General features: G+C 41.2%; 1 protein-coding gene and 1 long non-coding RNA gene across 4 annotated transcripts in view; one reads left to right on the forward strand and one right to left on the reverse strand.

The window, feature by feature from the left end:
- HS6ST2 (heparan sulfate 6-O-sulfotransferase 2) overlaps nt 1-26439 on the reverse strand; it is a 353137-nt gene that overhangs the window by 19618 nt on the left and 307080 nt on the right. Inside the window, exon 4 of one of the 3 annotated variants that reach the window (XM_033201323.1) lies at nt 23458-23544. The exons of the other annotated variants lie outside the window; for them this stretch is intronic. Within the exon in view, the coding sequence (XP_033057214.1) occupies nt 23458-23544 (87 nt within the window). The remainder of the gene's footprint in view (nt 1-23457; nt 23545-26439) is intronic. 3 annotated transcript variants of the gene reach the window in all.
- LOC117077636 lies at nt 21986-24223 on the forward strand. The gene is made up of 3 exons (XR_004434818.1): nt 21986-22071; nt 22617-22748; nt 23897-24223. It is a non-coding gene; the product is annotated as an uncharacterized LOC117077636 (long non-coding RNA).

The raw sequence follows: 26439 nt of genomic DNA on the forward strand, positions 1-26439 counted from the left end.
CTCTTTCTCATCTACTTCTAAAAGTTCTTTATAGTAAATATATATATATTTTTAACAAAGCACATTTTCTTCTTCATAGAGCCTTACAACATGACTGAGAAATAGACAGTCCCAGTCCATTTTGTAGACACTGATATTAGTGCACAGAGAGGGGAAAGGTCACACAGCCAGTAAGTCATCAAGTTACATATGTTTTAAACCCAAGCCTAGATATCCAGATTCATTTTGCTACCCCATGCCACTTTGTTCATTTTATTTTAAAAGGTATTTTGCATGACAGTGAAGGGCTTTCTGCAACACCATAATGGGACATGCAACAAGGGCCAGTCTTGTGGGGTGGCATGAGTTCAGGAGTGCTGGGAAGCACAGCCCTTCCCCAACACAGTTGGCCAGAAATCCACAATGTAAAGTTTATTCCTTTGGTTTAAGAATCTGCCTCCTCGGAGCTTGCAGTGAGCTGAGATCCGGCCACGGCACTCCAGCCTGGCGACAGAGCGAGACTCCATCTCAAAAAAAAAAAAAAAAAAAAGAATCTGCCTCCTGTGTGTAGGGGATGATAGGCGATAAGGAGTACAGGGTCAAAAGCAATGAAGACTTATCAGTCATTTGCATGGGGGACGGACGGACTAAATGATCTCTAAGACATCCCTCCTGCTATGTGTGGTGGTGTGTGCCTGTAGTCCCTGATACTTGGGGCGCTGAGGTGGGAGGACTACTTGAGCCCAGGAGGTTGAGGCTGCAGTGAGCCACGATAGCAGCTCTGCACTGTAGTCTGAATAACAGAGCAAGACCCTGTCTCTTAAAACAAACAAACAAACAAACAAAACAGCCGATCTGAACTCCTAGAGAGTGTATAGCCTAGTCAAAAAAAAAAAAAAAGTCGTGTGTCCAAATTCAGGACAAGAAGACAGGCCTCAACTTTAAGTGTACCTGGAGCTCACAGAAGGAAAAGAGCAAGGCCATCTAGTTGGCACTCCATGCAATGTAAGAGCCATTCAGTGGTGCCCAGCAGGCAGTCAAGGAAGACTACTGGTGGTGAGGAGAGTGTATCAGTCCATTCCCTTGCTGCTGATAAAGACATACCCGAGACTGGGTAATTTATAAAGAAAACAGGTTTAACGGACTCACAGTTCCACATGTCTGAGGAGGCCTTATGGTCATGGCGGAAGGCAAAGGAGGAGCAAAGGCATGTTTTACATGGCAGCAGGCAAGAGAGTGTGTGCAGGGGACTGCCCTTTATAAAATCATCAGATCTTGTGAGATTTATTCACTATCAGAAGAACAGCATGGAAAACCCACCCCTGTGATTCAATTACTTCCTGCTGGGTCCCTCCCATGACACATGGGGATTCTGGGAGCTATAATTCAAGATGAGATTTGGGTGGGGACACAGACAAACCATATCAGAGTGCCCATATGGACAGGACTGAGATCACAGAAGTGAGGAGAGCGAACATCTCCATCTGCCTTTCCCCTCAGTTTCCTTCCTCTCTCAGTCTCCTCCACGTCCCACCTTATGCTGTGTGCATCCCCTCTTTTTTTTTTTGGTGACTTCCCCCTCTTCCTGGTTGTTTTGTCATTCTCTCTTCATCTTTTTTCCTGTCCTGATGCCGTAACTCACCTTTCTCCCCCTCTATCTTCTCCACCCCTCCAGCATCTATGTGCCCTCATTGTATTCTGATGAGTCCTCTTTGCTCTACTGTCTCTCAGTTTCCCTTGTCAGTGACCAAATCAGCTGAAATAAGGCCCAGAGGGGAGCAGCAGGAGAGAAAGCTGAATATGGGTACCCCCAAAGCTTCAGCCTGGGGGCAGGCAAGTGAGTCCTCAACATGCCTCTGGGAAATCACTTTTCCCCTTATTCCCCTGCTGGAGGGTCCCAAAACTCCCAGGCAGGCATGGTCTTTGCCCAACTGTGTCTTTGGCATCCATCTCCTCTCCTCCCTATACCCATTGGCTTTATTCTTGCTCCTCTAGCATCTGTGCCAACACTGGTAGGAAATGAATGAAGCCAAGCTGTTGGATGCAAGAGGCTTAACATGGGGCAGGAGGAGAGTGAAGTTTGGCCAAGTGCTTCAGAAGAACAAGAAAGCCTTCCTACCATGGGCATGGGGCACTTGCGAGAGAATCCAGGCAGCATGTCTGACAACAGAGGGCTTTTATAAAATTTCTTTATGCAAGGCAATATAATACAGATCATGAACATGAGCTCTGCAGCCATTCCGGTGAGGATTTGAATCCAGCTCTACCTCCTATGAGATAGCTGCGTGACTTTGGGAGAGATGCTCAGACTCTGTGCTTCAGTTTCTTCATAAAGTGAAAATGATAATTCTATCACTTGTCCCATAGAGTGGCTGTAATAACTAAATGAATTAACACTTAGAATTGTGTTTGACACATAGTATAAGGTCAGTAAGCACTGGCAATAATTGTTTGCATATGGTTGCATGCAGGACTTCTATGACGCCTCTAAAAACGGCTTTATTCACAAGTCAGACTTACACACTTTGGGCAGAATGTGTTTCTCAGTACCTGAAGAAGCTGTCCCAGGGCTGAATAGAGTTCACTCTAAGCCATTTCCAAAGTCAAAGGCAGTGGTACCTGTCATTTGCTTTGGAACCACAGACTTTGTGCACTTCCCGTGGGTCCCAATGCATGAGTACCAAGTGAGAAGTGCTCACAACCTGGCCAAACCTGACCCTGAATGGACCACTTCCTCAGTATGCCAGTGGAAATCAACTACATCTTTCAGCTAAAACAACTGCATTTATCATTCTGAAATCAAATTTTGAACAAGTGGATAGTTCCAGAGCCCTAGGCTTTTGATGTCATTTAACACTGAAAATTGCATGTGGAAAGAGACCAAAAAAAAGAAAAGAGAAGGTTGGGTGTAAGAAAACAGAGAACAAGTTTAAATTGTAGGCAGATGTAGAAGAGTCTAATTTCTCTTTTGTAAGCCTTCAGCTTCTAGTTCTACCTAATCTATACCTGTGCTTTTTGTGGCTGGTTAACAATTCCAAAAGGGGGTGGAATTCTTGATCTCTCTCTCTCTTTTTACTCTCTTTCATGCCTTTAACCTGGTGGTACGGGAAAGCCATCACTTTTGTCTTACAGCCTGATTCTTGGTTGGGTCAATGGCGATATTATCCTTGTGAGTGGCAAACCAACAACTAACGGGGATAGCTATTCTAGTCCTGGAACCCTGGGAGGAGGTTCTCAGAGCTAACTAATGTTTCTAAAAGATCCTGAAATGTGTGTGGGGTAACACATATTTTATCATAGTTATTCTGGCTCTGCAAGTGCAATGAAAATGTTAGCCTTGGCATATCAATCGTGTTTTACAGATGACTGTAATTTCCTGAATGTCAAAACTCCAAATTTTTCTACTAAGCAAACTTTTCAGTGGCAAAACAGATTGCCTCTATAATGTATCACTGTGGGCAGGAAAAATGAAATCTTTATGCACTGTATTATGAATCAATGAGGCATTGAGATTCTTGGAAGGATGAGTGGACTCTGGAAAATGAAAAACTGTCGCTATTCCATCTCTACAAACTGCTGCTCAGGGAGTGGAGGCTTTGGTGGCATTCAGCATGTGGGCCACAGAAATATCAAATTCAAGTTGAAACCAGTTCCTGTCTTTCCCTGCATTTTGATGGGGTAAATGTCACTGTAGACATACATAGTGTGAGTGAGGGCATTTAGCAAACCCTTGCCCAAAAGCCCCCTATGTGATTTCCTTCTGGAATAATGGCTCAGTTGGATTATTGCCACAGGGAGCCAGAGAGGACTGCACCTTTCCTTAAGGGAAAAATGTCATCAATAGCAAATAATTGTAGAATGTATACCATGTGTCTTGCACCATGCTAAGCACTCTACATGAGTTATCTCATTGAAAAAACCACAACTCCTGGCTGGGCGCGGTGGCTTACACTTATAATCCCAGTATCTTGAGAGGCTGAAATAGGTGGATCACCTGAGGTCAGGAGTTCGAGACCAGCCTGGCCAACATGGTGAAACCTTGTCTCTACTAAAAATACAAAAATTAGCTGGGTGTAGTGGCGGGCGCCTGTAATCCCAGCTACTCAGGAGGCTGAGGCAGGAGAATCTCTTGAAACCAGGAGGCGGAGGTTGCAGTAAGCTTAGATTGTGCCACTGTACTCTATCTAGCCTGGGTGACACAGCGAAACTCTTATCTCAAAAAAAAAAATAAAAGAAAAAATAAAAAATCACAACTCTGAAGTAGGTGCTTACAGACGAGGAAGCCAAGACTTGGAGAGGTGAAATAATGAACACAAGCTGAGGCTCGCTGCCAGAACTTCCTGACTACATAGTCTGAACTCTTAACTAGAAAGCATTTATCAGCGGTTGGCTATTTTTCAAGATTCTGGACCAGCTCGGTCCATGTGAAGAGAGGAGTAAAGATATAAAGAGGACTTGCCCTCTTTCCAAGATGTCTGCAGCCTTGAAGGGAAGAGAAGAGTTGAACATGAATACACATGATAAAATCAGATGAACAGCGTACCCTAGGAGAAGTCCAGAAAACCCATTCTGGAGGTTCAGAGGAAGGTATGGCTGCTTCAGCTGTGAACATCAGGAAGAATGAAGCCTTGAGAAGTCAGTCCTATTTGGACAAAGAGGTAGAGCAGGAAATTTGTCTGGAGAGAACACTATGAGCCAAGGCACGGGGTGACAATGTGCAACTCAGGGAGTTTGGTTTGCTTAGAGTATGGAGGTCAGTGTGCAGGAGAACAGTGATAGGATGGAATATGAGCTTAGACCAATAACTTATTGATAATTGTGGACATATTTCAACTAAAAATCAGTCTGCTCATTTTCTCTGTAAATCCTTGTGCTTTGCCTTTCATATCTTTGCTTTCATATTTATTTTTAAACCAGAGATTCCTGATCAGTCCTCAGCCCCAGCAAAATTCTAAGGCAGCAAAATTTGCCTTTGGGGTCGTCAGTGATCCTTTTTGGCCTCTTTTTCTTTCTTTAAAACTCGGTCTCAGTGCCCATCTCTATAACATGGCTTTCACACCCCGTTTTCCACCTCAACCCACCCCTGCCCCAATGCAGGATATGATTATTAAATCCATAGGAGGGATCTCTCTCTCTCTCTCTTTTTTTTTTTTGAGAGATGAGGTCTCACTCTGTCGCCCAGGCTGGAGTGCAGTAGGGTGACCATAGCTCAATGCAGCCTCAAACTCCTGATTCTTGCATCTTAGCCTCCCAAGTGGCTATGACTACAGGCACATGCCACCACACCTGACTAATTTAAAACAGTTTTTTTTTTTTTTTTTTTTTTTTTAGAGATAGGGGTCTCACGATGTTGCCCCGGCTTGTCTTGAACTCCTGGTCTCAAATTATCCTCCCACCTTGGCCTCCCAAACTGTTGGGAGTTCAGGCATGAGCCACCATGCCCAACTGGGATAAACTCTTAATAGCATTATTTCTGGCCTCAAATCTCTCTCCTACCATTGTAGGAATTCCTTTGAACATTAGAGCAACTAACATATGTATTAAGCCTCTAGTACTCACTATTTCATATGTATTAGCAGAGTTTATTAGAAAGTAAATAAAGTTCCTTGCAGGTATGGAATACAAGACAGGGAAGTTTTGCTTGGAAGGAAAGGCAATGCTTGGGGAGTGCAGATGCTGGGAGAAGGAAGTAAAAGGACACCAAGGGAAGACTAGAGCAAGTGCCCCAAATACTTCCCTCACTTAACCACTTCCCCAGAGTTGATCTATTGTATAAAGTGAGAGAGCCCTGGTCTGTTCATGTTTCCATATAATCATTCTCCTCTATTTATATGGTACACATGGATTCAACTTTCAGAAATAGTTCTTAAATACTCTTAGGCATGAGTTTCTTAAGAAAGGCTTTGGAAATCATCTCAAATCCTTTGTGGAAGTAGGCAGGATCTAAAAAAATATGTGGGGCAAAAATAGCCTTTCCTTCTTGTTTAACTTCAAGATGTCTTACAAATTGATTTAGAGGCCTTTATTACTCTGTGAGTCACACATTTGGCTTATAGCAGAATTTGAAAACCAGACTCCATAAAAAGGGCCTAACAGATTGTGAGAAAATTCCAGAGGCACTCTCATCCTGATGGTTCCTGAGTTCACTGCTGGGCCTGCCTGCCTCCTGATACCACCCAAAAAATTGAGAGAACTGCTAGGGCATGGGAATCAGCAGCAGTAGGTATTATTCAGTACCCTCTTCCTCCAGGGGGTGGCATATGACTGGCACACCAAGGGGCTGTTTTTAGGTAAGACTCTCACAACTTGTGTGAGTTGTTGAGAGTGGGAAAGATTTGAGAGATTCCAAACCTGTTATGCACAGGCAAAAGACAGGCACCCACAGTGCTCACCTAACAACGAAGCTGGGCTTTTCTTTTCAGTTCCTTCCTGCTTCAAACCTACGCTGAAGAGGCCCATTTCTCCTTTAGCAGTCAGTCCTGAGAACCTCAAGGAAGCAAGGCTTTTGGAGGGCTCTGCAGGCATAAGTCAGGCTTCCAGTAGTTTTGCGGCTGTTCTTTCCATCCTAGCCACCTCCACAAAGTTCTCCAGCTCCAATGATTCAATCTGTTACCCACTTAGCAATTTTCTTCATTTCTGTCCCTAGACAGTTTCTCTCACACCTCCCTCTATTGTTCTGTTTCTTCTATCTCCAGCATGATCAATGACCCAATAGGCATTTACATTTACAAAGCAATCACATTTACATAAGATAGCTCTTATCTACAGCTGAAGAAGGCACAAGTATAATACATATATAATAGAGAGAGAGCCTATTCATCACCCACATTTACAGTGCCTTCTAACAGGATAGACTGTTCTAGGATTGGTATATGGGGGAGAGAGCCCTATAAAATTTATCACTAAAGGTAATCAATGAGTTCTGACTAATATGCTCCACACCTTGAGGTGAAAATATGCCAAAAATTCAGGGAAAACATATTTACTCCTTAAAGTTTGCTGAATTTAATTTGAGCTTTCATCGATTTCATTTAATACAAAGATTATATAATCAGGAAGTCGGTAGCAATTGAAAATACCAAGTCTAGTGTTCACCCATCAGGGCATTTTTTAATATCTAGCAATGGCAGGAGATTCTCATTTAATTGAATTGGAAATGCACTGTATATTAGCTTACAGACGCTTAATCAGTGTGATCAAATTAAAACAGGCCACTAAGACATACCATCCTGATTAAGGCACTTGCAAACATGCCACAATTATCAGAGATTTGGATTCAGACTTGGATTTTTTTTTTTTAACTACACAATTAGAAAACGCCATCCTTTATTTTGAAAAATGTTGCAACAGTATTACTGACATTAATTCTCAAAGAATGCAGAACAGTAAATACCATGTGCTCATAATTTTGTTTTTTTCTTTTAGCAGTCACTGCCTTCTCTTTAAGATGATGATCATTCATCTCAAAGCTTTAGCTCCTGGAGTGGTAATGAAGTTTGGCAATGGTCAAGTGACCATTTTTAAAAGTATTAGGGGAAAACTCCACTTTTCTGCTTTCTGCAAAGCAGCTCTAGGTTTCACCGAAAGAGATTTGCTTACAGTCCTATTCAAAAAATGCTTTGACTGAACTGGCCTGCTGTCCTGGGTAGAACACTGCAGAATTAGTCCATTTCCTTTCAATGTGTTCTTAATAGACCATTATAAACACTATCTGGGGAGATGTGAATTACTACCCCCCCCTTTTAAAACTCATCTTCTCGGCCCACCACTTTTAAAATGCAGCAGTATTAAATTACCTGGAAAGGATCTCGTGTTTCTAGCTTGATTATTTGTGAGGATAGTGGTGATGGGGGCTTGTCTAACGATTTGTTTGTACTTTAGTCAGGAAAGCCAGCCCCCTCATTTAACAGCAAAGAAAACAGTTTCAGAGAGGCTAGGTGACCTTCTTAAGGTGTCAGAGTTGGTTAGGGTTAGGTCTGGGGACAGACGTCCACAGTCATTCGACTCTCAGGGTTTTTTGCATCCAGCTTAGTCAATTAAGACAAACCCCAAGTCATTGGAATCTGTGTTAAAAGAATTGTGCACTATCGAGTAAGCAACTCTGTTAATGAAAGGACTACTGTGGATTGAAAGAGGGAGGAAGATGAACAGGAGGAGGAGAATGTTGTGCTGAGATGGGGTAGGGGATCCAACTTTCAACAGACACTGTAGCAGTCTTCTACGGCTGAAGCCCAGTCAAGGAAGATGGTTCTAACATCCATCAAAAGCACAATCAGGTCAAACTCATAGAAGCAGAAAGGAGAATGGTAGCTACCAGGACTGGGCAAGGGGGTGGTGATGGTTAAAGGGTACAAACTTTCAGCTACACAAGATAAGTAAGTTCTAGGGATCTACTACACAGCATAGTGCCTATGGCTAACAATACTGGATTTTATATGCAAAATTTGCTAAGAGGGTAGATATTACATTAAGTGTTCTTATCAAAAAACAAAACAATAATAATCATGGGGCAGGAGGAAACCTTTAGAGCATGATAGATATATTTATGTCCTTGATGGTGGTGATGATTTCACAGATGTATATTTACTTCCAAAACTCAATGAGACATATACATTAAATATAATATATGCACCTTTTTATATGTCAATCATACTTCAATAAACTGGTTTTTAAAAAGTACTCTCAGGTACAATTTCTCAGATTCAGAAAGGCAGGGACAAGCACTAAGTTCAAATAGAAGCACCTGTAGAGTAAATGTACTCCAGAAGTGTTCCTAGCCCCTCTTTAGAACATCATGAGGTTCAGGGAAATGCAATGTGTACTGTAGTTGGCTCAATACCAAAATCCTCAACAAAATGCTTTTTGTTTAAAATAAGCTCAAGAATCTTTAGAGTTCAAGGAGGAAGAATATTTATTTATCCATCTTTTTCTTTTTTTAGAACCTTTTCACATATTTACAGTGCATGCACTTTCTGCCCTTGCTATAAGATGGAATAAGAAAATAGATGGTCTTTTCTGGCGTGTGTTATATACCTATTCTGTTTTCTGCAGATACTTTACTACAGATACTGCAGATACTTGACTCACATCAGCGCATACACTGAGAGCTCATTTTGTACTTTGGTAGGCTCTGTGAGGATAAAGAAGTGCTCCCACTCTTCCTCAAGGAGCCACAGCCAGAACTTTGCTGGAGAGATAAGCAAACAAAGGAAAGTTAACAAGAAAGAAGACAGTTGTCATTTCCAGAACTTCGTCTTCCAGTGTCTAGCTTCCACAGTCCTCCAGCCGAGTCTCCAGCTGCACCTTTCTTACAAAGCACATAGCTTTGTTCCTTGTATTCTAGTTATTTGTGTATATGAATATCTTCTTTACTAGAAAATTAGGTGCTTAAGAGCAGTATCTGTTTCAGCCCTGCTGTCTCTACCTTCTCTCCTCCTTCTTTCACATCTACCTCTCTACGCTCACTCTGCCCCAGCATCTGGTACTGTGCTTATCACATTCTAAATGCACAATAAATAGTTCCTCATTGAATTAATAAACAAATGAATGGCACATCTTAGTGTCCAGTTCAATGCTAAATAGATGCTGTACAGAGAAGGGAGAGATGCCCTCAGGCTGCATCAAGGGAGACATGATGGAGTAAGGGGCATAGTAATTGTTTTGAAATATAGGTAATAACAATGATTCATTTAATGAGTACCAGTATGTACCAGAAGATTTGCCTAAGTTGTCTCAGCGAACATTCAAGGAATTTCTAGCAGAGAGGGAGGTCCAGTTGTTATCCCCATTTTACAAATGAGAAAACTGAGGCTCAAAGAGATTAACTTGTCCAAGGTACTAGAGTTGGGATAGAAACATATATCTTATTTATTTCAAACAAATGAGCTCTTTCAATGAACTAGTATTTGGACATGGGTAGTAGAAGGACCCAGGTCATTCGAGATAGGCGCAATGGTATAGAAAAGCAGACATTTTGTAGACAAGAAGAAGACCAGTATAACCAAGGGGATGAAGGTTGGGCCTGATGATAGCATTATATTGTTGGTGATAAGGTTGAATTCGTTAGTGAATATAATATAAGAGACAATTTAAAATTTATTTTAAAAATTGTTTATAGGGTTATATAAAATACCTACAATGAATAAATATGAGAAAAACTCATGGGCCTCCTAATGACATTTAAATTTAAAACGAAGACTCCAGCCTAACCATCCGCCTAGTTTTGGGGAGAGGATGACTTAAGCAACTAAAATAATCCTCTCCCCAAGCTAATGGTCTTTCTTCCCCTACAGGTTTCATTCCAGCCTAGCACAGAGGCCAGTTTAAGGAAATGGAGTGGAAATAGTGTGTGTTCATTTAGTCTTGAGAGCAGATGCCAGTCGGGGAGCATTACTCAAAACCTGTGGCAGTTTTTTTTTCCCTCCAGTGTTTCAGATTCAGCCTGGTGTAGGCTGTAATCTTAGGGAACAATCACCTGTCAGTCTGGTCCCTTTCATCTGTTCAGAGCAATTTGGCCATATGAAAGGAAGCATTTCTTTTTTCCTTCTTTTTTTAAAAAAGCTTGCAGAATTGAGAAAGGGGACTATGAGATTGTCCAATAGCCAGAACTGCTTTGCCTGTCACTGGGGAGCTGAGGCATGGTGGATAAAGGCGGTTATCCAATAAGTACCCTGCTCCCTGAGTATTCTCAGGCTGGGTCTGCATTGGTAGTTATCAGCTCCTTCTTAGCAACGGGGCTTTTGTCTTTTTTATTTTTATTTATTTATTTTTATTTCAATAGCTTTTGGAGTACAAGTGGTTTTTTTTGTTATATGGATGAATTATATAGTGGTGAATTCTGAGATTTTAGTGCATCCGTCACCCAAGCAGTGTACATTGTATCTAATGTGTAGATTTTTATCCCTGGCCCCACTCCCACCCTCCCCTGTCTGAGTCTCAAAGTCCATTATATTGCTCTGTATGCCTTTGCAAACTCATAGTTTAGCTCCCACGTATAAGTGTGAACATATGGTTTTTGGTTTTCCATTCTAGCAGCAGCAGGGCTTTAAAAAATGAAATCTAGGCAGATCCCAATATGTAAAACAGATTAAAATAGAGTCACTCAGGAAGAGGTGGAGTGAGGGCCTGGAGCCCCATCTATTTACCACTTCAGACTACCCCATCACTTTCACTCATGGCAGGCTTTGGGGTCCTCCCTCAGAATCCAAGGGCTGTACAGAACATAGACTGAAAACCACTGGTCTGCACAGAGGAAGGACATGGTAAGTGCATCACAATGGCTCTATGAGCCCAGGCTCAATGGCCTGGGTGGCTTCTTTATACCTCTTTTAGTCCTTTTTCATCTGCTAGAAGCCAGAATTGGAATGAAGAATGGCTGGTGGCAGGCAGAGATTCCCCACCAGGAGGTATCTGCAGAGGACAGGGACAATATGCCTTTTCCTTGGCATTCCTGTTGACTAACACAAATTCCTTGCCCATTGTACGCATTCAGTGATGAATGGTCAAACTGCCTCCCAAATTACAAGAAAGCAGAAAAAAATAAACAGCCACCCACAACATTATGCATGTGTTTCCTCACCACCAAGTGGGGGAATAGAAACCCAGATAATCAGGTAAGGAAACTCATAGCCTCCAGACTTGTGTTTTTGAGGACAGAGCTGGGTATGTCTAGTTAGCCCCTGAAAATGTGGCTGCCAATGGAAGACAAGTGAGAAGTGAACAGCTGGTGAAACACTAGGCATGTGGTTGGGAAAGGACATAATGATCTGTGGGAGAAAAGGGGCAACCTCTGCAAACCTGGCACACAGATGGCAAGAAGACATTCTCAGGGAAAAGGGTAAGAGTCTGTCAACTTTACTAATGTGGAGATGCACTTTCCCCCCCAAAGTTCCTGAAAACCACTATGAAGTATGTTCTTGTAATTATTTATTTTTGTAAGGTCTTTGGAGACATTATATTGCTTGTTTTCATATCCTCCTGGTGATGCCAGGAGGAGTGATGAGAATGATTACCTGCATTTCACAAAAGAAGGGGGAACAGTACTAGGAGAGTGGGCAGTGGCAGCATACTATTAGGTTGGTGCAAAAGTAATTGTGGTGTTTGCCATTACACCACAATTACTTTTGCACCAACCTAATATTTTCTGACAAATATCACAACTGAAGAACATGCCCTGGTGCCTAGGGTGAAGGCAAAAAATAGCTTGATCATCCTTGAAGGGTCCATAGGCACGTATTGGGGAAGTGAAGATAAACATGCAGACGTTGGGTAGAGAACATCTCATTAAAGCCTGTGGAGCACAAATCTCCTCCCCAACCATGATGAGAAAGAAGGACACTCTTGAAGAGCCACTTGGAAGCAAGCCCAGCCTTCTTATTCCATTAATTATGATATTTGATGCCAAAAAAGTGAAACTCTTTAGACTCCAAAGCTGGGAGAATCATTACCCTGGCTCAGCTCCACAATCCAGCCATGCTGTGTCTGCTGAAGGCACCCAGACATCACCCCAAAGAGAACCTTCAAAATTTGGTTATGGGCAACACCATCTAAGCTACTGATGAGCTCTCCCTGAATCAATGTCATGGAGTAGTTCTCAGGATTAAATGAAATAATGCATGCATTTAAAGCACTCCGAACAGGGCCTGGTGCATAGGAAGCATTCAACAAATGTTACTTCTTATTATTTAAACATTCCGGGCCCTTGATATATTTGGCAGTCTCTGGCATCTTTGTTGGAATTGAAGTCTGTAAGTTTCTTTACCTGCCTGTAAAGGTATGAAAGATTTTTTTTCCTTTTTTTATGTTTTTGTCAGGTACGTAAAATTATTTGACTCTAATATCAGAGCACCCTGTGCTTTGACTGAAAAATACTTTAGGATTTAGAGTTAAAAGGGCCCTGGTGTGAATCATGGCTCTGCCACTTACTATCCATGTGGCTTTGGGCAAAAACACGCTATTTCCCTCCTCCTTAGTTTTCCAATCTGTAAGATGTAGATATAATTCCTGCTTCCTAGGATGGTGGGTAAAATTAATTAAATGAAATAACAAAAGAGAAGGCTGGGTGCAAAGTATAAAGTACTTTATAAGTAATTCTTTTCTTATTAGGAATTTTAGGCTAGCCAGACTTGACTCCCTTCTTCCTTATATCCCCCAATTCACTATGAGCTTTGCAGACAGTGATGGCCAAACATATTATTATGCCTGCCAGACTGCATGGGCCTAGCCAGTTGATCATTCTGATTAAATGATCCAGGCAACTCAAGAAAGCTGTTTCCTCAGTGTCCTCATCTCCTCCTCTACTCACCCCACTCAGGTGATCCAAAACACTAGCTCCTGTGATTTCATATAAATATATCCTTCAAGCAACATGATATTCCTCTGAGAACATCTTCACCATCCACAATCTTTCCAGGGATGCTAGGCACCCATGCACTGATGATTTGTGCTTCAAATGCATGTGACTTCTTAATTATCCAGTACAAATGCTACTTTAAGCAAGCACTAACAGATGGTGGCCTGAATTTTACAGCATTGCCAGCATTTTCCAAGCAAAATTTATAGTTCAGTCATCAGTGAGCTGAGTCCAGCCTCATTTTTCTTTTTTGTTTAAACTGTAGCAAGCGACCATCCTGAAAACCCAAATCATCTTTTGTAATGGAGTAACAGCTATTGACCAATAATGTTGTTTTATTTCTGCCCTCCCCACTTCCCATTCTTAGGTTGCTTGCCCACAACATACATAGTAGTGAAAGTGTCAGAGCCAGGTGCTGGTATTGGAGTGCCAGGCAATACTGCCCTTATTCTCAAGTTGAAATACTAAAGAGAAGGCGATATTTCACCACTCCCCACAGCCCTTGTAGAAGCTTTTAGCTATACAATCTTATCCCACCTAACTGAGGCCTCCAGCAGCAGGACCAGTCTTCTAATATTTGCGAATCAAAGTCTAGTCTAATACAGTCCCTAAGCATGCAGGGTGTCTCCAGAAGGGGTAGATGAACTCAGCCTCGTGAGACAAGCTCAGATGTGATCTGAGTATTGGCCCTATCACCTACTATGTGACCTTGGACAAGCCAATGTCTTCTGAGATTCCTCCTCAGTAGAAAGGGCTAATAACCCTTACTTTATACGCCTATTATAATAATTAAACAAGATAATATGTAAAGCACCTTGCACAGTGTTGGACACACAGAAAGTACTCAATAAATTATAATTCATAAACGTATTATATTTTTGCTGTATGTCAAGAACTATTCCAATTTCTTTACATGCATTAATTGATTTAATATTAATCAAACCCTTCCTCGAATGTCACCTTTAGTGATGTTTCCCTCAACTACTTTAAATTTACAAGTTTCTTGCCTCCACCATTCCTTATACTTCTCCCCTGCTTTTTCCTAATTATGACTTATTCCCTTTAAAATAATACATCTTGTACTTGTTTAATGACTGTATCCCTCTATTATAATGGGCATAAGGACAGGGAATTTTGCCTGTTTTGTTCTCTGCTGTATCCCCAGAGCCTAGAGTAGCATATTGTACCTACTATGCACTCAGTAAAATTTTGAATGAATAAAGAATTTAATCCTCAAGAAAACCCTATGAAGCAGGCACTACTAATAGCTTCTTCTTATAAGTGAAGAAATTGATGCAGAGGGAGATCAGGTAACCTGCCGAGGGCAGTGCTAGGCTTTTAAAGCAGTAATTAGGCTCCAGCATTTGCTGTCTTAACCATTATACTATACTACCTCTTTCAAAGGAGAGAGAGACAAAGAGAGAGAGAGAGAGAGAGAGAGAGGAGGGAGAGAGAATGAATATGAATGAAAGAATGAGAATAATGAGAGGAGTGTATGTGATTCTATGAACTTTAGGGTTTATTTTTCTTCTTGTTTTTCACTTTTTCTCCTCCACCTCCCCCGCTCCCCATGAATAGGATCTACTTTTCTCTGGTGAAATATATCTGTGCACTACTATGGGAATCTAGCTTTGGCCATGCAGTAAAGGCAGAGATCAACCATTTGTTCCCAAAATAGCATCTTCAGAGGATGCTTCCATTATTCAACTATCTCTCCATTATTGTATGTGTCTTTTTCCAAACTTAAGTGGGTGGAAATTATTTACACACCAAAAACCTCACAGCTATTTTATTAGTCCATTCTTACACTGCCATAAAGAACAGCCAAAGACTGAGTAATTTAGAAAGGAAAGAGGTTTAACTGACTACTCACAGTTTTGTATGGCTGAGGAGGACTCAGGAAACTTACAATCATGGTAGAAGGTGAAGGGGAAGCAAGGCACCTTCTTCACAAGGTGGCAGGAGGAGGAAACACTGAGCAAAGAGGTAAGAGCCCCTTATAAAACCATCAGTTGTTAGAACTCACTATCACAAGAACAGCATGGGGGAAACCACCCCCATGATTCAATTACTTCCACCTTGTCTCTCCCTTGACACATGGGGATTATGGGGATTACAATTCAAGATGAGATTTGGGTGAGAACACATATCACTAACCATATCACTATTCAACACTGTACTAAAGGCTCTAACCAGTGCAATAAGGCAAGAAGAGAAAGATACCCATATTGAAAAGGAAGAATAAATCTGTCTTTATTCACAGACAACAATCATCTATGTTGAATATTCAATGAGTATCCAGTGGAATCTACCAAAAAAAGCTCCTAAAACAAACGACTGAGCTTAGTAAGTTTTGCAGAATACAAGATTAATCTACAAAAATCAATTATACTTCTATTATCTATTAGAAATAATCAGAAATTAAAATAAAACAATACTATTTACCATAGCATCAAAAGTGTGAAATATTTAGGAATATATCTGACAAAAAATAGGAGAAACATGTACCCTGAAAACTATAAAACACTGATGAGTGAAATTAAAGAAAACTCAAATAAATGGATAGATACACTGAGTTCATGGTGACTCAATATTGTTAAGATGTCAGTTTTCTCCAAATTTGATATACAGATTCAAGGCAATCCTTGCCAAAACCACAGCAGGCTTCTTTTTTTCCTTTTCTTTTTGCAAAAATTTATAGGCTGATTCTAAAATTCATATGGAAATAGAAAGGACATACAATATCCAAAACAAGTTATAAAGGAAGAATGGTTGGGTGCATTGGCTCACACCTGTAATCCCATCACTTTAGGAGGCCAAGGCAGGAGGATTGTTTGAGACCAGCCTGGGCAACATAGTGAGACCCCATCTCTACAAAAAAATTAGCCAGGCATGGTGGCATGTGCCTGTCATATCAGTTACTTGGGAGGTTGAAGTGGGACGTGATTGCACCACTGTCCTCTAGCCTGGGTGACAGTCTTATCTCAAAAAAGAGAAAGAAAAAAGAATCAAGTTGGAGAGCTCACAGCATCTAATTGCAATACTAGTATAAAGCTATAGTAATCAAGACAGTGTGGTGCTGGCATAAGGATAAACCTATCAATTAATGGAATAACACTGAGTCCAGATATAGACCCAAATACATACACAAATGATCTTCAAGAAAGGTACCAAGGTAGTTCAGAGAAAGCTCAGTTGAGAGCCAAAAAAAAAAAATGGGGTGGAAGAATTCATAGATCAATGAACAGATGAGGAAAGGAAGGAGGGAAAAGGGAAAGAGGAGAGAGAGAGAGAGAGAGAGATTTGCTTTTTATTACTTGGAAAAAATAGCGTACTGTTTAACATCACTCTTCCTTGCATTCCTAGTCTTTCCCAACAGGGAGAGAGAGGAGTGGAATTCCAGACAGTAAGTACCTGGGAACTGGACAGAACCCTAAACTCTGCTAGAGCAATATAAGTGAGAATTCTCAGCCATGTATGACACAGAGGCAGAAAAATAGTCACTGAGGACCCCTGTTCTAGAGGGCAGCAGTACATTGCCTATGTGATTTTTGTATGGCAGCTGACGGGAGACAAAAATGGTTCCTGCTTTTCAAGGCTTGATTAACAGAACACTCTTCTTGACTAAGCTATAGAAGCATGACCATCATGGAAAGTCACATATGTGGGGTTGGGGGGGATTTATTATGTCACGAAGTGTACCATATATCCTAACCATCACAGAGATGCATGTGAACTTGCTAAGAAACGTTTCCACTGCTGGACTCTTTCTTCCTGGGTCTGTTACTCATTTCTTGTAGCATCTAATCTATGGGCACTGTTTATGTTATGTTATTATGTTATATTGTTATTACGGTGCTGGGGCTTTTGCTTCCACATTTCAGTAACTGACAAAAGCAGATAACCAGAAAAACTGAGCCAACCAGAGCTCATCAGAATCAGACTGGCCAGGTCATACTGTCCCCCGGTGCAATACGTTGGCAGTTGAAACAAGCATAATCACTAGTTGACATTTATTGAGTGCTTGTCATGCACCAAGTGCTATGAGAACCTTACTTACTTTATGACATTTAATCCTCACCAACAGCTCAATGAAGTAGGTACAAAGTTAATGAATGGTAGAGTCAGGACTCAAATACAGGTCTATTTGACTCCAAAGCTGATGTTCTTTCAAATACACAAAAGGCTGCCTAATTTATTTAAAGATATCTTTGGACAGCCCTTTGCCACAGCTGATTAGCACTAGGTTAAATATCAAAGTATGTCCAGCCCATGTTACTTATCCCCTGTTATTGAAAGTCTTTTTCAAATGGCTTAGGCTACTTTCCTGCCTTATTCATAAATGTACTTTCTGGGATAAACTGGAATTTTTTGTTGTGATCAAAGGTCTCACACTATTCTCTATGGGGGCCTACCGAAGGAAAACGTAGTTAGGCTACAAATGAATTCACCCTCGAGCACACTCCACTAAAAGTCATCTTTAGGAATACATTCTGACATCAGTTTATGCTTTTGTCATTCGTCTTTTTCTACAAAGGTGCAATTGCAAAAAAAAAAAAAGAAAGAAAGAAAAAATAAGCAGTAATATTAATGCTTTGATTTGTCGCAAGTTTTTGTGATATTAGACTTAGTCTAATAGCTAAACTAAGGAACTATTGACATCATCATATAAAACCACAGCAATTACTGGCAAAGTCAAGTACTTGGCCATTGGATTGCTATGTTCATGCAACATAAAACCATTTTGAAGAGAACACTCACACACACATACTTTCATACACACACAGTGGCAAAATTAGTAGGGGTAGCAACAGTCACGACCTAATGTCTTAGAAAAAAATACATGGCTCTCAATTAGAGGAAAAAACATAATCATGATATAATATACAGGACTCTGATTCCAGCAATGAACATAGAAACAGCTGAAGCCAAACATGAAACTGCATGATACTGAGTCCAAACAGAGCATGCAAGACTTCACTTTATCTTTCATTTTTTCTTTTCTTTTTTTTTTTGAGACGGAGTCTCACTCTGTCACCTAGGCTAGAATGCAGCGGTGCAATCTCGGCTCACTGCAACCTCCACCTCCTGGGTTCAAATTATTCTCCTGCCTCAGCCTCCTGAGTAGCTGGGACTACAGGCGCGTGCCACCATGCCTGGCTAATTTATTGTATTTTTGTAGAGATGGGGTTTCACTGTGTTAGGCAGGATGGTCTTGATCTCCTGACCTCATGGTCTGCCCACCTCGGCCTCCCAAAGTGCTGGGATTACAGGTGTGAGCCACCACGCCCGGCCTTCACTTTATCTTTCTAAAGTAGAAAAGTTTTTCATTTGGCTCCTGCCAGCCAAAAGCACAGGGGTGCTGGTATGTTTAGTTTATTTATGAAGCTATGCGCTCTTGACTACTCTCATCTAGATACTACCGAATAGATAAACAGGTTCGTTCACTATGAGATACTTCTGGCAAAGACAAGTTAGAGCCGGTCTTCCTGTGGCATCTGCTACCAGAGTCAGCTCCAAGTAGATTTGTGGAGTAAGCAGGATTTGACTTGATCATCTCATATTCCCCTTCTATATACCTTCTTTTTCCCCATTTTAATATCCCTCCTTCCCCTAGTTTAATTCATTTAACCCATCACTTATAGTGCTTAATTCAACATTTACAGTATCATTTGCCAGGCACTGTGCTTGGTTGCTCTGCCCTGGCCCCATAATATTTGTGGCCTTCACTATTACTTGAAAACTGGACTTGGTCCTTGTTATTCCCTAGCCTGAGCCTATCTGAAAAACATCTCAGACTGAGAGGAGTGATCAAGTTCCATCATCATCTCAACTTTGGAAAATTTAATTTTTAAATGGATGCCTCCGAATGTCATACATAGATACAGATGTATGTGTGTCCGTTTATCTATCTACCTATGTAATCTGCATCTCCTCAGCTTTGGTTGGCTGATTCGAGGGAGAATAGCTGTAGTGATATATGAGTTCTCTATTGCTTCTTTGATGGAGTATATTAGAGGCTTGAGATGGCTCAACAATACTGTTGAGGAAGGTAACTGTCCAAATAGAACCAGAATGGTATTATTTTAGAGGAAAAATGAAGCAGTTGAGAAGTACATGCTTTTTCCTTTCATCACCACTACTGCTACGTTTTTTTTTAAAGTAGGATGATTCTAATTTTTCCAAAGGTCTCCATTTTCACAGTAGCTGGCAGAGTCCACACAAAAAGAGGGAAGAGCACCTGACTGGACATCCTGAGATCTGGCTCCTGGCCTCTCTTGGTGCAATTAGATGAAGTATCTTGCTCTCTGGGAGAAGAATTGTAGCAGACATTGCAGTGGAAAGATCATGGGACAAGTATCATGGGACGAGTATCAGAAGACCAGGAGTCTAGACTGCCCTCTGCTAGTAGCTAGGTGTGTGCCTCATGGAAAGTGACTTACCTTTCTTGAGTCTCAGTGTCCTTGTGTTCAGCAAAGTAGCTGGTCTCATGTAAAGTATGAAAATGTTCCAATACCAAATGAACATTATAAAGGCTCTTGGTGGCTAATACACACGCCCAGCTTTGACAGTTTAAGTGCTTTCTGGGGATAATCCAATGGGTCAGCAAATGGATTGATGGTGGTCTGCTGTGTTGGCCAGAATAACAGATTCACATTACCAAACGGAACCATATGTGAGGCTAAATGCAATGGTCTGGCCTGATTGGTCATGGGTCAACCTCTGCAAAACCAGTGCTTCCTGATCTCAGTGACATAGTTCTGCACTGAATTTTTTTTTTTTTTTCTGTCTTGTCAATTTGGCTCACTGTTGGCATAGAAGAAACTGCTTGCACCTCCCTGAAAGTCATTTCCAGGGTAGTCTGGCTCTGCTGCTCAGACATATCCCATTCCATCTGTTCCTCCCTGAAACAGAGGGCTGGCTACCCAGCTTCACATCCAGGCAATGAAATAGAGCAAGCAGAACTGATGCAACATTCAAGCTGTAGGTTTCCTAGGCGACTTAGCATGCTACACTGAATCTCAGTAGGCTCCAAATGGATTGAAAGTCGGAAAATGGTGGAATTAGACATTCCATTTTAGCTTTGACCTAATCCACAACTCCAGCGTTTTCTGACCAAGACACAGAGGATTCTGCCCCTCTGGAGCAACCGACTTGTATTTTCTTCCTTTGACCTAACCTTGCTACCTGAAGGGTAAATGGATAAAATTAAAGAGCTCAGGGATTGCTTCTCAGGAGCCTTTATTGATATCCCCATATGACCTATTTCCCACCCCAACCCTGGTGTCAGCTAGGACTTGTAGGACTTAAATACCACGTTGTCATCCTCTATCCTCCCTACTAAGACTGTGAGGTGCTTGAGGGTACCTATAGTATTTTATATTTATATGGCTCCAGAGTCTAGTGCAATGGCACAAAGTAGACGCTTAATATATTTTAGTTACTACTACTATTATTATTATTGGTGCCAAAGAAGGTTTTTTACCAAAATTGTTTATTTGGGTACCTCAGGTGGGCATATCATTATCCTCTTGGAGCCTCAATTTCCTCGTGTGTGCAACAGAAATAATAGTGCCTGTTTCATAGCTTTTGGTAGGCAAGGATTAATGAGACAAAATGTACCAAGTGCTTGGGACACAGGTTGGCCCATAACACTCAGTGAACACATATTCCTTATTTTTAGCCACGATGCATATTTGGGGCAGCTTGACTTTTGCATTTTTGTTTTCTTCAAAAACAGAGAAGACTGAATTTCTTTCCAGGGAAGAAAAGAACCCTCCTTCTATCTCCCAGCCTGTGCCTGGCCTCAAAAGAACATAGGGAAATTCTTAAAAACTGCTCTATATCCTATTGTCATTAGGTCAAACAACATCAGAACATGGCATCCTCTGTGCTGGTTGTTGTGAAAATACACCATGGGGAAAAGCCTTGGGGTGGAGACATCTACCTATCCCCGCCTCACCACCACACACACCAAAGCTAAGGAAATGCATAGACAGTTCAGCAGGAACTGGCAACACAGTTCTGAACTAGAACACAGTGCCTAAACATCCACAGGCGCTGTTCTATAAAGTGTGAAAAATACCCTTCACAGTCTCACCATATGCACAGAAGGTCAGTACTGCTCCTGTTGAAAATGATATCCTGAGAAAGAGAAAATGTGCAGTAATGGAAAAAAGGAAAAATCTCCTGAAAACTGATGGGAGAGGACTAAGAGAAGGAGCACAGTGCAAGAAACCCTGGCACACATATCTAGGAAGAGCATGTCGGATAACTTGTAATTTTTCACTAATAACCAACAAAAACAATGAAGAATTCAGAGCTAGCTCAGCCTATGAGTCACTATACGTGACAAGTAAAAGACACCTAGCTCAAAATGTGCAAAGAGGGAGACCCTTCACCATGGCAGAAGCTTGGGATGTGTCCAAGTATGGCAAGTGAGATATAGATCATTTTTTATCTACTTAAGAATGTATTTATTCAGGCCTCCCACTGTTGAAAACCTGCGTATGGTATTAGGTATGCATTCTCTATGTCATCTTAACTCAGATTCTACCAATTGCTCCTTTTGTAGCTCACACGGAGATTCTTCACTCAAAAAGTAAGAGAGTGAACTCCTGCAAAGTCAAAAGAAACAAGGGAAGGCCCCTTTGGAAAGGCAACAGCAAATCACAAACATCCATAATTATACATCAGGTCTAATAGATGGAGATTGTGCCCTGTGGTTCTTGGTGTGACAGGTAGGTACAAGGTGCCCAGGTAGGGTCTGCCATTGTCGTAAGCATGGAGTTAAAAGAAGTTCTGCAATGCCATCCCTGTTAACTGAGAGTGCGTGTTAACAATGAATTGGGACTAATTTGAAAACATTCAGCTGCCTGGAAATGTGTGCATCAATTCCCTTCCTTCATAATTTATACAGCATTTTGATTGTGGTGCTCAGCAATAAATAACTGAAATGAGTTCTAACTGCTTGGAGATTTAGTTTTATGTCTTTAACACCGTTTTTTATATTCTGCAAGATAGCTCGCATTCAACTTTATATGCAAACCTGAAATGGTATTCAGAGGAAAATAAGGAAAAAAAGGCAGCCAATAGATCTTTTGCTTTGGGAATTGAATATAAGATCATATTCAAAGTGCAGCATTTATGGTCCAATGCAGAATACATAAAATATATGACCATTACAAATTCACCTTTCATTGCAAAGCTGTGCTCTTGTAGTGACATATCTTATTGCTAGATTAGAGCTTTTAGCATGATGAAGGCATCTTTCATCTTCTCCTAGATGCAGGCTGGGTGCTCTTTCTGGACTGTGTTTCTACCTGTCACAATGCCCCACACCCTGGAGAGAGAGCTTACAGAGGAGTCATTCACCACAGGGCTGAAGCAACTTCCAAGGGGAAGTGTCTAATTAGAGGTATGTCATCTGCATGGGATCACACTGCCTGAGTTTGCCACAATTTGCTGAAGCCAAAGGGAGAGATCAGCTGGTGTTGTCTTCTGGAATAAGCCCAAAAAAGGTCAATCTAATATCGCAAATATTCAGCCCATACAAGTTTCGGTAATACCAAAAAGACAGTTTCATGTAGGACTTGGTGCATGTTAATAACTAGGAAAAGAATACACATATCATGTAAATCAGTGATATGGTTAAAACATAAATGTACTTAAACCAGGAAATTTATGGAAAGGCTTACCAGATTCTTCTAACTCAAGCCTAAATAAACCTCAGTGTATGGATCAAGACAGGTTTTCATGGACTTTGTAAGTCATAAATCAGTGCTGCTGCTGCTGCTGCTGCTTTAATTCTTCAAACTTGTAATTCATCTCTTACATTGCCCTTATGGACTTGTGTCCTTGCCCTTCACAGTCAGCCCTAAGCTATCTTTCCAGAGTCATCTCCTGATTTTTCCATCCCTCTCCTCCCTCTTCCCTAGTCCTTCATGCACCCAATATTACTGACACATGCCTTGCTCATTTCAATTCCCCAGTGACGAGCCCAGTGGGAAGCATACAGAAGACACTCCACAAATCTTTGTTGAATGAATATGAATAAATGACAAAAGGCGGACAGCACTTGACTTTTTGACAGCTATGTCAGATGGACAGGAGTACTTTTCACTTACTTCCCACTCTTAGATGTGTTCCGGGTCTTTGTGGATGACGGAGAGTTGGCGCCTGCGTTAGTGTTTGGAGAACCCTGTTTATCCTTACTATACCCACAGAAAGAACAGAAAACGTATACACAACAAGGACCACAGAGACAAAAAGCATTAGTCACTTCATTTAAAGACTTTCAAGGCCAGCATGCATATCCCCCCACCACCCCCAGCCAATCTCTCTCTCTCTCTCTCCTGTCAAGTATGATCTTATCCAGTTGTGCCCTTTAAAGGTAGAGTGGGAACCACTGGTCAAGTTCAAAGAAAGCTACCCTTTTGGCATTCAAAGCTTGAACTCATGGATTCCATTAATGATAGCACCATAGCCCAGGCCCCAAGGGGGCCTCTAGTTTAGAAGATATATATATATATATATAGTCTTTAAAATAAAATCATTTCTTTCCAGGCACTGAATTCTCTTCATTACATGTTCAGTTCTGAAGCTGCGGACTTTTAGCGAAGTATGTGGATGCCAAATGACTTCTAAAAGTCTTTGGGAGATACTATCGGATGAATTAATAATTTTCACTCATAATGTTACATGGGAAGGCCGTGAATTCAGATATTCTTTCAGAAGAAGCACCACCTGCTTCATGAGTAATTGAAGTTAAATCCCCACCTTCAATAACTCCACAGCTTATGTCAAACCTTGGAAACAATTACGAAATAAATCACAAGGAAGGCCTGCTTAATCTCATCAAGTTAATAAACGCAGATGAATTAATCACCTAAAGGTAAACAAAAAGGAATAATTGATTGGAGTCTTCTTGATTACTTTATTCTATTTCCTTTATCAAACTATTTTACCATTATCTTCAGTTCAGCTGCTCTGCCTTGAAATTATTCCTTTACTTCATCTTCAGATTTCCATGGAAACCAATTCAAAGTCTTTCTCTCCACTTGATGATGTGTGGAATTATTTATCCTGATTTCATCAGGAAGATTTTTTTGTTGTTGTTAGTAAGTTCTACATCAGCATAACCTTTTATAAAAAGTGAAGGTAAGAAAGAAAAATATGTATCTTCATATTTAATGTGTATAATAGAACCTTCCAGTGGCAAAGAATATTGTGTCAGAAAATGTCAAACAGCTTTTCAGATATTTATGAACCTTTTAAGTATCTCCAAAATAGGTGTCTGCAAGTAGCCGTATTTATATGTGGGGTGGGCTGGGGGTCACAAAAGATATTCTGCCATGCACCCATCAGCTTCAAATGACTTCATGGATATGACTGGAACAAGAGATAATCATGGGTTCCTGGTGATTGCAAAGGTAATAAAATGTGTGTGGGCACGGAAAAAGGCTGATCAGGAAAAGTCAGAGAGATAGCAACTGTCCAAGCACTTAAGAGTCACCATCTACGCCGGGCGCAGTGGTTCATGTCTATAATCCCAACACTTTGGGAAGCCGAGGCAGGTGGATCACGAGGTCAGGAGTTCGAGACCAGCCTGGTCAACATAGCAAAACCCCATCTATACTAAAAATACAAAAAAAAAAAAAAAATTACCCGGGCATAGTGGCAGGCATCTGTAATCCCAGCTACTTGGGAGGCTGAGGCAGGAGAATAGCTTGAACCCGGGAGGCGGAGTTTGCAGTAAGCCAAAATCGCGCAATTGCACTCCAGCCCAGGTGACAGTGTGAGACTCCGTCTCAAGAAACAAAACAAAACAAAACAAAACAAAGCAAAAAATGTCTAGGGGGTATGAAAAACAGCTCTTAGAAGTGGGAGATACCCCTGTGAGCTCTGGCTCTGCTGCTGGAGGGGATGGCTCTGGAGAGAGTGGACACACATTCTATCCCAGAGGAGGGGGCAGAAATCCAGTGGAATGAGGTGCTGAGATTCCTGCACAGTGCAGGGATCATTACCCTGTACCACTCACAGACTCACCAGAATGTGGCCACATTCTGAGCGGGGACTGAAGAACTCACTTGGTGCTGCCTCTATCCATCCATGATGACTTCCTGGCAAATGATTCCTTAGGGACGTGAGACCAGGGATCATCCTGACTGTCCTCTTCACAAATTCAAAATTGTCTCTTCCAGAAGTTTGGCATAGCCTGATGCAAAGAATGCAATATGCTAATATGCTCTGTGTCACAAAAGTAGGTGTCAACTTCCTCACTCACTCTTGCACCCTGGTCACTGGTCACTGAACCTTCCTCCTCCTAGCCCCTCACCTAAGCAGTAGGCAGTGGGAAACTTGGCTGGAAGCATTCAGAAACAAGGGATATTTTTGATGTGTCTCATGCACACTACTGGGCTCAGAGTAGGTGGTGATTTAAGTCATCACTAAATCACTAAGTGCTGAGTCACTAAGCTCATTCATTCACTTTTTTTTTTTTTTTTTTTTTGATAAAACAACATCCTCCACTGCTAAATTTCCATGTCTGTGCCTTGGGCACTAGGGTCCTCTATAGTCTACATTATAATTGACCCTGTTTAAGCTCAATGCAGGACACAGTAGGACATCAGGGAAAGCTATCAGCTGGCAGCGACAGCCTTATTATTGTCAACTGGTGCTGTAGCAGGAGGTGGTCCTGGAGCAGTAATCCTTTAAAAGATAGGAATAAGGGTCCCTCTGACCTACGGTGCAGATATTGGGGAAATGAAAATAAAAACATTCTCAGGAATAAATCACACAGGAAAGGCATGACACCAAGAATAGGGGTAAAATTAATCAAGTAACTGGAAATGTTTTTTCTATGCAAATAACAGATCCATTACAGTGACGAAATGTATCTGAAAGGGGGATCGAGAAGAACTTGCGGTTAGCTTGGATCCTAGGAGCTTAATTTTGTAGATGTACTGACTATGGTATAGAAAAGTTTACCTAACATTGACAGAAAAAGTCTTCATTCCTCCACCAAAATCCAGGTCAGTTAGATAAGCCTGGGCAAGATGCCATAATTCTGAAACTTTGAGAGAGAAGGAGATCTAAAGCAGTGATAT

This window comes from Trachypithecus francoisi, unplaced genomic scaffold, assembly GCF_009764315.1.
Source record: "Trachypithecus francoisi isolate TF-2019V2 unplaced genomic scaffold, Tfra_2.0 Lachesis_group6, whole genome shotgun sequence".
Lineage (NCBI taxonomy): Eukaryota > Metazoa > Chordata > Mammalia > Primates > Cercopithecidae > Trachypithecus > Trachypithecus francoisi.